The sequence below is a fragment of the Esox lucius genome, chromosome 15, assembly GCF_011004845.1.
Source record: "Esox lucius isolate fEsoLuc1 chromosome 15, fEsoLuc1.pri, whole genome shotgun sequence".
NCBI lineage: Eukaryota > Metazoa > Chordata > Actinopteri > Esociformes > Esocidae > Esox > Esox lucius.
This window is the reverse complement of record NC_047583.1, coordinates 2,015,210-2,027,573: the sequence shown is the minus strand read 5'-3', so window position 1 is coordinate 2,027,573 and position 12,364 is coordinate 2,015,210. Positions and strand designations below refer to the sequence as shown.

Below are 12,364 nucleotides of genomic sequence, written 5' to 3'. Positions count from 1 at the left end.
TGGAATATATATAGGCAGACAGAACTGTTTCGTGTCCTGAAAAGACATCTGGCGTTGGCCTTAATAAGTGGACGAGTTCTCTCTCCCTAAAATCTGTCTGAACTGCCAAGGGGAAAATGTATTATGACACTTTGACCTTAACTGTTGCTCTTTACGACAGCCGATACTCATGTGATGAAGACCGTACACCCAGAGACGGAGGGGGGAATCTGTGAGAACGTCCAAAGGTCTACAGGCATTTGAAGACATTATCTTATCTTTGACCCACCTTCAGTCTTCCTCTGACTTGACTCGACACACACTGCCTCGGTCTCAGGTTGAAAACAATTGCAGTGCGCGCAGCGAGCCGATCCCAGGTACCGGGCCGGGCGTGAATCGAAGGGATCCTGGCTGTCAGCAGCACCGCAGCTCCCAACCCACCCCCATCAGACTGACCTTCTGAGGCGGATGAGGACTGGATACTCTTGGGATCCTGGCAAGCTGAACAGCGAAGCCTGTTGTCAAGGATACCTCCTGAATCAGGATGTCACCCAACCCCCGCCATCTCCGACAGCCACACCTAAACAGAGCGCTCAAGGTGATTGGTGGGGGTACAGCTGTGAACAGGCGGGAGGTGCTACGAGTACCTGACTTCTGGTGGGGGGGTTGAGGGGGTGGGGGGGTTGAGGGCACAACATTCCCCTGTGTTGACCACTGAACTATCACACTACACTTGAGTTGAGTTGACCTATATAATATGAAGAGTTGTATGTATTTCGGGTTGAAGTAATGTGAGCAGTTATTCATCATTTTCAGTTAGCTGCCCTTTACTGAAGATATCTGCCATTTTTGTCTGGGGCAAACTGCCTCTGTGTTTTTGACCTGGGGTCACCTGTTACCACGTTTCCCCAGGTCACCAGCTGGTCGACCTCTTTGCGGGACACAGACTTGTCCCCAGTGATGACTCAGACCACGGTGGTAGAGAAGGTATGCATCTTTGTGGAGCTCCGGCGCTGATTCATGCCAAATCTGAAACGTGCTTGCCATCATTCACATTTTGCGTCCTACTGGTCAGGACGTCGTTGGTTGGCAGGTGTGAAAGAGGAAGAGCGTGGCAGTTGGGTTGTCGGCTGACTGAGTTTGTTTGACAGGGCCAGATTCTCAACAGCAACAGACGGTTTCTGCTGTGAGCTGAAGCATCTAATCCAACTTCACCTTTCAGGCGTTGTATGATTTAGTTCCATACATTGTCGGTTGCCATGTATCCTGAATATCAGTTAGGATTGCATTATCCTGATGTCAAGAATATAATATAACCCCCGCACCTTAGGAAACAAATGAATGTGTTTATAAACTGAGGTTGAAAATATTTCACAGAACCAAAGTCACAAAAACAACAGGACAAACCGTGTTACCGGATCTTCATCAACAGGACAAACCGTGTTACCGGATCTTCATCTTCCTCAGCAGGACAAACGGTGTTACCGGATCTTCATCTTCATCAACAGGACATCTTTGGGCCTCTTCATCCACTAACACTGTTTACTGTGTTTGATGAGCAGTTACGATCGACCAATACCACTTGGCCATGTGCTAAATATGTTATTCTCACCCTGATGGATTGATAATCATTGATTTCTTCTTTGCTACTCTAGTTGAGCTACATGATCATAGATAGACTGGATTTCTACAGAGAAGATGAGAGATGTGGAATTGAGACACGGAAAGACCTTAGGAGTACAGGTGTTTTTATCTAAGAGGTGGCTTTATTTTCCTGTTCAGAGTAATCCGTAGAGGCAGCAACAAAAGGGTTAATTAATGTCAAGTTTAGGCTGGAATTAAAGCAGTTTATGTGTGAGACCAATTTGGCAATAGATTGCAATCTTTCAAGTTTGTCAACGCTAGTAAAATTTGCATTCTTCAGACACAAGGTAGGTTTTGTATTTCACTTCTAATTTCCATCTCCTTTCGATTGCTAGTGGCATAGGTGTTTTGATTACTACTGAAACACTTCAAATATTATGTACTGGAAAACAGGTATTAAAACTGATAGTACCTCATCGCTTGGTCTTCACATACAGTCATAGATATATATATATATAGTCAAAAAAATTGATCACTTTTTGTATTGTTTAGTCTCCCACACTAAATAATTAATATTATTCCTGATCAAAATCATTACACTGATACATTTTTAGACAGACATCTTTACGCTTTCACACGTGACACATGATCATTCCATTATTCCTAATTAGTACTGGGGGAGACAGCTGAAAAATCCTCTGTTTTTCATAAATGCACTGTCTGTCATGCCGCTCAGGGCCATTCAGTGTGCAGTCAGTCTGTCCTGCCATGCAGCTGGGTGTGAAGCATAACGCATAATTCTGACTCAGTGAACCCCTGGCCTGCAGGGCATGAAAGGAAATGACAATATGTACAAGCCCTTTGGGTGTTTTGGGGTAACTATATGAACTGTTTTGACCTGTGTGTACATCTAGTGTATGACAGATTTTTCAAAGTTTCCTCCTTTGGCCGTTACCTGCTCCGGTAAAATCACTTAACCGTATTATATCTTGTCTGTGAAATTCAAATTGAAACTGGAGAAACAAAAGCACTCTGCATTTCACTGGCCGCTTTCCCGAAATGCTCAGAGTGCCTTTTCTCTAGGAGAGATTGGAACAACATGTCTAGAAAATTCAGTCCATCTATCCTCTGTTGGTTTTAGCGCTGCCCACAACACTTTCCCTTCCGTTCAGGCCTGTCAGGAGCATATTAGATTTTTTTTATAGGCTCTCAGGTTTCTGGGTTACTACAGGCATCTGCTACCTTTTATGTTTTGTGTGTTTCCTTAGTGTTTTGCTTGCCGCTCTTTGCCTGTATTCTGACACTCCCAGCTGATGTTGTTTGTTGTCAGTCGGCACAGTGTAGGACAGAATAACATGCCAGAAAAAGAGAGACATGTATTTTTGTCTGTAGAAGGAGAATCATTTAATTGGCTGATTCAGTACCCCTGCAAAAATAGATTTTGGGGATTTCGGCATGGTTGCCAACATTACCACCCAGTATTATCACCACACTGCCGGCATTCACATTGTCACCGTTGGAGACCGTCACCGAGGGAAGCCTCACCATGTGACTTGGGCCATACCTGCTCAGCATGACCAGGAACAAGGTGACCCTTCAGACAGGAGCTCAGGGAGGTGCTCTCCGTTCTCTGGCCCCGCCCAGCTTTTTTAAAACGTGTGCACTTACTGTAAGTTGCTCTGAGAAAGAGCGTCTCCTAAATGACTGAAATGCAAAATGTGATTAGAGGCTTGTCTCAGGAGTTATTAGCGTGGAGCTCGAGGGGCAACCGTTCCCCAAGTGTCTCTCACTTATAGGGAACAGACGCCTTTCAATCTTTGCTCTAAAAGTGTCAGCATCTGAATGCAACAAATTTTGCAGAAAGGCCTTTTTTGGGAAAATACAATGGTAAAACTTCCCTTTTGTTTACCTTTCCTAAATTAAATTGATTTAAATTCAGCAAAAAATGATATTTGTTGTTAGATAATCTGACACAACCAATGTGTATGTGACCCGATTCACGAAAATGGATGGCTGGATGGCTGGATGGCTGGATGGCTGGATGGCTCCCACTGAAAGAAGTCCGGCAGATCTGGTTTGCCGTATGAAGCCGTAAGACAGCCGGACAGTGTGCAATGTCAGAGAATGGGCAGAACTACCAACCTCAGGGGTGCTATGTGTGGTATTGTTGGTGCCAGATGATTCCAGTATTTCTGAAACATCTAAACCCCCCCCCCACCCCCCCCACCCCCGAGGTTCTGCTGGTAAGGGACAAGAGATCAGGAACGTTTGTAAAAACATGTGACTATTGTTATTATTATTAGGAATTATGGCTCTGAGAAAGAAGCAGAAGTGTTTGTTCATTCCAGGCCCCATTGAAGTAGGTCATGACTAACAAACACCTCTAATTAGCATAATGATGCCAGTGGCTATGGATGACTCTCGGATGAGGATGATGAGACTGTGGAGGGACATCATCCAGAGGCACATGCCCCATTGACAGTGTGCCACTGTCACTGCTCATCCCGCAGTGACAAACTCACTGCAAGTGAGAGGATCAAAACCATAATGTACCATGTGTCAATTGGCTGAATAAATGATCTACAAATAATACAGAGTTATTCATGATGCCGGGTGATTTGTTGATCAGTTGGCTGCTGAACATTACAGACAACAGTGTCCGTTGGCACAGAGAAATTTATTGTAAATCGAGACCACAACATCAATCGTCCCTCTGTGGGCTGTCATTTTATACTTTGCAAAGAAGCGCCCCTGTCCCCTGACAACATTATTGCAATAATAGTGAAGTGAGAGCTTAATTTTTCCTCCTCTTTTAAATCAATCTTCTTTTTATCTGTGCGGCCCAGTTGCAGTTACTTTACAGCGAGTGTCAGCCTGATAGTAATGTTAAATATAATGACATACACAGAACGGTCATTGGTGGCCAGATTGAGTACTATTAGAAGGAAAACAATATGCGCTTCATTGGGACCATATTGAAACATTTCTTAGACATCTGTATTTGAATTGAGGACAATTCTTTATTTATTTTACATCCAGATGTTGTAATAACAAATGAAAAGTGTTGGGTTGCATATGTAACACACACATGCACACGCATGCATGCACGCACGCACACACACACACACATGTACACACGCACACACAGACACGCACACACACACATGCTTTCAAAACAACAGAAATCCAACAATATCGGCAACAGAAGCTATTTGGTGGAATTATTACTTTGGTTGCCATGACAGCCATCCATATGAGCGCTTTGTAATTTGGGATCTGAAGTCCCCATGCACCTCAGTGCTTTGGCCAAGGCCCCCATCCGTATGCTACATATGGTAAAACATAAGACTGGTGATATGGACGGTGATTTAATGGAATCACTCCTTATCTTTCCACCACCTCCTCTTCTGTTCCCAACTGTCTAAATGAGGAAAAAGGATCCTAGAAAAAGGATTCCTAGAAAGAAAATGGGCAAGGACTCTGCTGTCGTAGCTTTACTTATCTGCAGTGACCCCCCCACCCTTAACCACCCTGGGCCAGCGGATACTATTAGGGTCCCTTTCGGTACAAGAAGAGGAAGGAAACAAGTCTTGTTACTGTTTAAATCTCGTAGATGCTAGAAACAGGATTCTACACAGTGGCCCTTTAAAAACATGTCTCTTTGTTAAAACTCAATACATGTACACATTCACATCTAAGGTAAAATATCGACTTGGATTTCTGAACTTGTTTTTAACAGTATATGCGGAAAATACGCATGTTGGTGGTTTTTCTTCTAAGAAACTCCTGACTGTTTTTAGCTAAATAAAGCTACTTTCATGCAGCACCAGTGCAAGTTGTGAAGGATTGTCCAGGTCATGAAGGATTGTCCAGGTTGTGAAGGATTGTCCAGGTCATGAAGGATTGTCCAGGTTGTGAAGGATTATCCAGGTTGTGAAGGATTGTCCAGGTTGTGAAGGATTGTCCAGGTTGTGAAGGATTGTCCAGGTCATGAAGGATTGTCCAGGTTGTGAAGGATTGTCCAGGTCATGAAGGATTGTCCAGGTTGTGAAGGATTGTCCAGGTCATGAAGGATTGTCCAGGTTGTGAAGGATTGTCCAGGTTGTGAAGGATTGTCCAGGTTTTGAAGGATTGTCCAGGTAATGAAGGATTGTCCAGGTTGTGAAGGATTGTCCAGGTTGTGAAGGATTGTCCAGGTTGTGAAGGATTGTCCAGGTTGTGAAGGATTATCCAGGTCATGAAGGATTATCCAGGTCATGAAGGATTGTCCAGGTCATGAAGGATTGTCCAGGTTGTGAAGGATTGTCCAGGTTGTGAAGGATTGTCCAGGTTTTGAAGGATTGTCCAGGTTTTGAAGGATTGGTCCAGGATGATAATCACACTCTGTTTGAGATGATTGAGACCTACTTGGAGCAAAACGTTTTCCAATGGAACAATCATAGTGTTAGATGGTTCACCAGAGCAGTGACCTCAACATAATGGAAACTGTGTGGGATCACTTTCACAGAAAATAGAAAAAAACTGTCAAAGGCAGAAGCCCCCAGGCCATCGGTGCAAAATCACTTAAAATATTTATTTGTACACAGACCAGGTTAGTTCTTAGGTTGGTCTAAAGCCCCTTCACCATATTATTTGTCTATCAAATCCTTGTGACATCATGCAGTTGGCCAAAACCCTCCCACCCACATAGGCAGACATTGATGAATTTTTTTCTGTTAACTCTTAAATCCAGTCTGTGATTTAAAATAACTGTTGGAAAAATTATCTACTGAATAAATACTGCAATTCAGGTTTGACGGAATTGAGCGTTAAATCAAAATGTTGGAGTATTCATTAGGCTTGAGACTGACCTATAGGTGATAATTTATTGTGGTTTGGAGTGAGAATCATAATAATACTACATTGATTTAAATACGTCGCAGCGCTTTAAGATTGATTGTGGCAGCCTAATCAATCATTGCTTTAACACAGCCAAACTGGTCGATGGAGATTTGATAGGTGAAGGTTTAATGAAGGTGTGTCTCATCATTGCGTGAGCGCCGATGTTGAGAAGCGATACGAGCGCACTGTACGGATTCAACACGCGGCGCGGCGGCACCTCGGAACACGTGACAACCAGCGCACAAAGCAACTCCTTGCTTATAAATAATAACCCTGTAGCTCAGACAGACGCACACACATCGGTCTATCTTGGCTAGTAAACAATGACGCAAGACTTACCATAATAATAAAAATCGCTCTGCTAATTCTTGTTGTGAAGGACTTAGTTAAATGAACTATTGACATCAATGGGCTATGATTACTAAGATGGAATAGGCTACGTGGAACCCCACATTCTCGTCCTGTCATAATTTTAAAACATTCTAGAAAATTTACCACCGCAATATGTAGGGTGGAATGAATGTGAAGGTAAGAACTCATCTTGTTTTACTCAAATGTAATGCATAGTTAAGAATATGTCAATTTTGTTCTTCATTGATTTTGCGGTAACCTCAGGGACAGCGGATGTTGGAGTTTATCACTTGCCTGAAGGGAGAAGCCTCTCCTCAACCTCTCTTTCGTTTAGTCTTTCTTAAGGGGCATGGCACATTGTTTTAGAGCATTTATCCGTAGCAGTAAATTGTGTGTGTAACCATCTAAATAACAATGGGTCATCAATTATTCTCAAGTAGGCAACTTTTATAGCAATGAAAAACAAATGTTTTATTGGTCCCGTAGGTTATTGTAATTTCCACGAAATTGACTGATAAAAGCCTATTTTTGACAAACCTGCTAGGTTGTGTTTTGCTTTAGTGCAAAACATTGTTACCAGTGTGTCCAATCTTCAGCTTAATTCAACAAATGAAGGCACACTCGACCTAAGAGTATATGGGCTCCCTTGATGCATATTTAATTAAATCATTCTTTTGATAACCTACGTAATCCTTTAAATAATTGGAAAGAGAGATTGACCTACATTGCATCATTGTCTGATTAAAATTACCATATTTTCCCATTAGCGGGCTAAATACGTTGCTAAATTTAAGACGCTGTTTTGAATACGTTCTTGGTCCCACTACTTTTCAATAAATGATGTTTTCATTAAATTTGAGAAAGAAAAACCGAGGTTTTCATCAGATATTGATGTTAGGCTACTTAATGCAATGCTTTTGCAGTAGGGCAGCCCAGAAGGTTAGTTTTTGGTCTTCATAATTTATCCTTGACTGTTAATTCTCTCACCATTGTCTGAGAAAGCATCTGCTGGAGTCAGCTGGTTGACGCAGAGATGTCTGTAATATCCCCCAGCAACATTCCCACATCAAACACATTTAAAATTACTCACACTGTAATACATTTGACAATCCCCACACCATAAAATACAATACTGGGCTGGAAATGTTTGGTTGTTTGGTCACCGACCTTTGGTTAAATAGTGGACGGGACCCAGGATGGGTCATTTTGAACTACCCACTTGGGTTGTATGAATAACCCAACAATGTAAGTTGTTCGGATTACCCAAACATCAATTCATATATATATATATATTTTTTTTAACCGTAAGTTGGGTGGATCCAGCACGTTAAATTACAAAAATGAATGTTAAATGTACGATTTCAGGGGCCACTTACTATTAGGGGCCAAACAGGAGAGTAAATGTCCTGTTAACCACTTAAAACATGTACACGGTAAATGACAAATCCCCAAAATATATTTCCATAGAAATGTGGACATTGACATGTCTAATTTAAATGTCCCAATATTTACATTACATTTTCGGAGGTATGATTTATAGGTTCCAGCGTTAAGTTATAGTATGGGAATATCTCTAATTTCAATTACACATTTAAGGCCAGTAATTATTAATACTAAGTTTTGATGATTTCAACACTTCTTGTACTTTTCTCTTAGATACCCATCTAATGCGATACATAATTTAATCACATCTGAGCAGCCATGAAGTCTGCCCTGGACGGTGTAGCTGACACCACTTTCCGAACAATAACAACTGCTCTGCAATATATTGGCTCGAGTGATGCAAGCTACCATGACCTGTCAATTGACCCCGGCTTTGGCAGGACCGGATTTCGCTTACAGAACGCTCACTTCGCCCCACTTAGTGACTCGTTTCCTGAACAAGAGCAGAACGCACAACTAATCTATAATGGCAACTCAATTTTTCCGACAAACTTCTCGGACCTGCCTGGCAACGGAACCTTGGTGGAGGGCGGGGGTTCTATCCAGTGTGGGGAGAACTTTGTGGACATGGAGTGCTTCATGGTTCTGACCCCCAGCCAACAGCTGGCAGTAGCGGTCATGGCTCTCACCCTGGGAACCTTCACGGTGCTTGAGAACCTCGCGGTGCTGTGTGTAATCCTCCACTCCCAAACCCTACGCTGTCGGCCATCCTATCACTTCATCGGCAGCCTGGCCGTGGCCGACCTCCTGGGCAGCGTCATATTTGTGTACAGTTTCCTGGACTTCCACGTTCTGCACCGGAAGGACAGCCCCGGCGTGTTTCTCTTCAAGCTCAGCGGAGTCATCGCCTCGTTCACCGCCTCTGTGGGCAGTCTCTTCCTCACAGCCATAGACCGCTACATCTCCATCCACAGGCCCATGGCCTACAAGCGGATCGTCACCAGGGCCAAGGCCGTCATCGCCTTCTCCGTGATGTGGGCTATTTCCATTGTCATTGCTTTACTCCCCCTACTGGGCTGGAACTGTAAGCAACTGAACTCGGTGTGCTCTGACATTTTCCCGCTCATCGATGAGAGGTACCTGATGTTTTGGATCGGCATGACCACCGTACTGCTGCTTTTCATCATTTACGCCTACGTGTTCATCCTCTGGAAGTCCCACCACCACGTGGTGCGAATGATGAGCCGCTACTCGCAGAAGAACATCGTCATCTACACAGCTGGCGGTGTGAAGATGCAGACTGTGCGACACGATCAGGCCCGCATGGACATCCGGCTGGCCAAGACCTTGATGTTGATTCTGGTGTTTCTCATCATCTGCTGGGGCCCTGTGCTGGCCATCATGGTCTACGACCTCTTCTGGAAGATGAATGACTTTGTCAAGACGATCTTTGCCTTCTGCAGCATGCTCTGCCTGCTCAACTCCACTGTCAATCCTGTCATCTATGCCCTGAGGAGCAAGGACCTGCGCCGGGCCTTCCTGAACATTTGGCAGACGTGCAGGGGAACTTCTGAGGTGCTGGACTTCAGTGCTGAGTCAGATTGCCATGGCAGAAGTGTAAAGGGCGCATCCACAGCCTACAGATCCATGCTTAGCTGTGCAAACCCGACTATAAATGTGGCCAGAGTCACCCTGTCCCTCTCCGGAGACACCTCCTCTGAGGCAGTTTGAGATACGTTTCGATGCCATGCAACTGAAGGAATCACTTGTGAGGATTGACACTACCCCAAGGAATCACTTGTGAGGATTGACACTACCCCAAGGAATCACTTGTGAGGATTGACACTACCCCAACTAGCACTGAAATGTTGACAAACATGAACTTTCAGAGCTTAGAAGTCTATATAGCTGTAAGCATATGTGTTACATGTTTTCAGAAACACTTCATTGAATTATTTATAGTTTGTCCCTTTAAAAAGCTTGCCAGTGAATTTGGCTGCTTTTGATGACTGTGAATGTTGCTGTAATTTTGGACGTTGTAATGGTTTGTAGTTATTCTCATAAAGTATATTGTAAGAAACAGATTTAATTGCCTTGTTTTTGAAGTGATACCATACAATATTAAATCTAGACTCACATTAAGTAATGCAGATGTTTTACTCAAAGGACCACACCCACTAAGACATTTAATGTTGCACAGTATTTTTAAGCGGTAAATAGGGGTTTATTTTAAAAACATTCAGGAAATAAGTTTTTTGTGAATCACAAATGTAAATGTTTTAATATGTTTTGCATGTCATGAGAAACTACAACATTGTCATAAACGGTAAACCCACATCTGCTGTAACACAATAGCTATTGTATATGGCTACTACTCTACCTACACCAGCATCTTACCATGTATTACCAACCAAGAACTAGAACATTAACCAAGGCTCTCTAAGTCAGTGATACACCAATGGAATTCTTCTAGTTTAGCAAATATTTAATTTAGAATAGTTTCTGTAATTGATAGAAACAGAATCTGATAATGTGCCATGTTGTGTGAGGTGTAGGACTGCCCTCTTGTGGAGCTTGATGGAAATGTAAACCCTACATTTTTTAAACAACTACACAGTTTCGAAAGTTCTATGAAATATTACCCATAATTTTTGTATGAGTTAAATGCTTTTCCGTCCAAATGTGTTCAATTATATATATTATGAAGCTACATTCTGTGTTGAAATGGTGTTGGCATGTATTGGCCATTCAAAATATTTACCATCCTCTGAGAAAATAGCAATCATTTGTTAAAGATGTTTGCAACATAGAGATGGAAAGAGAACATATGTGTAAAATAATCCTTAGTTACGTGCACATTGCCATTGAGAGCCTCCATTATTCAGAAGTATTTATAGTTGGATAATCATTAACAAGAAAACGGAAAACATATAGATTTTTCATCCAGGATGACATAGATCTGCAGGGCCAAGTTGTGCCCTATAGACCAAATGTTTATGGCTAGATTTGTTTATTTTCTTACCAACAATATCCATCAGGTGTAACAATATCACACGGAGGCTCAGGGAGGACAGAATAAAGCCCAGAGGACATTTAATAAATAGAACTGACATGAATTAAATAGAAAACAGGATTAGAGAATTAGTATTGAAAGGAACAAACCAAAACTCAGAATGTTACATGCGGTAAAAACCAACACAAAGACCAACGAGAAACATCTGGGAAGCTGGAACTTTACTAGGGTTCATGACGAGAGAAGACAGGTGTGAACTGTAACAGGTGTCCGTGATGAAGGTGTGAACTGTAACAGGTGTCCGTGATGAAGGTGTGAACTGTAACAGGTGTCCGTGATGAAGGTGTGAACTGTAACAGGTGTCCGTGATGAAGGTGTGAACTGTAACAGGTGTCCATGATGAAGATGTGAACTATAACAGGTGTCCATGATGAAGATGTGAACTGTAACAGGTGTCCGTGATGAAGAGTATGATTCACTGGCACGGCAGGTTGCGGTGTCAGAACGTGACCTAAGGTTTTGCTGCAGGTAGATCACATTTTGAGCTAAGTGAGGTCTAGATAGAATTGCAGGTCAAAAAATAGTAGGCCAGTACATACGGTAGGTGATCCCCCACCAAAAATGCCTAGTTGGCCTAGTTGGAAGAGGATCAAAATCGCTGCAGGCGACTGACATTATTACTCATTATTTATAGATCTTTATCAGTGATACATTGTAGTTTTGATCCTCTCGAAAACAGCACTTGAATAGATTGGAGACAACTGTGATTTTTAAGTCAGATTATGAACCTGCAGCAAACTTAATACTAATGCTGGAAATACCTCTACACATATTTGCAAAAAGAATAATAATTAACTAGTTACATAGTTCCTAACGTGGTTCAGAGTTTGTTTGTGTCCACATCACCAATGAACAAATATGCTCCATACAAACTTTGACAGATGTAAAGAAAAACATTTTAGATCCTCTTCCCCATGAGGAGGCAGATATTCTGCTTTGCAGTATTCACACACAGAGATGGATATGTTTGTGTGCGGTAATAGTGTCCCAAATCAAATGCTTCTGTACACTTCATTCATTTTGTTTCTGCCATCATTTGTTACATCATCAGTAAAGATGAGTGAACCCTTTCCAGAGGCAGTCATGCATGCCCATGCCATGACACTACTTCCA

At 42.5% G+C, this 12,364-nt stretch overlaps 1 protein-coding gene across 1 annotated transcript; it reads left to right on the top strand.

The window, feature by feature from the left end:
• Positions 1-6,739: 6,739 nt before the first annotated feature.
• LOC105016036 (cannabinoid receptor type 1A-like) lies at positions 6,740-10,581 on the top strand. Its single transcript, XM_010879597.3, has 2 exons — positions 6,740-6,972; positions 8,452-10,581. Exon 2 carries the CDS (start codon positions 8,497-8,499, stop codon positions 9,907-9,909), a length of 1,413 nt encoding a protein of 470 aa, XP_010877899.2. The 5' UTR covers positions 6,740-6,972; positions 8,452-8,496; the 3' UTR covers positions 9,910-10,581.
• Positions 10,582-12,364: the final 1,783 nt, after the last annotated feature.

What these genes read in the sequence shown, in the direction of transcription:
- LOC105016036 (XM_010879597.3), top strand. Translation starts at nt 8,497, where the DNA reads ATGAAGTCTGCCCTGGACGGTGTAGCTGACACCACTTTCCGAACAATA.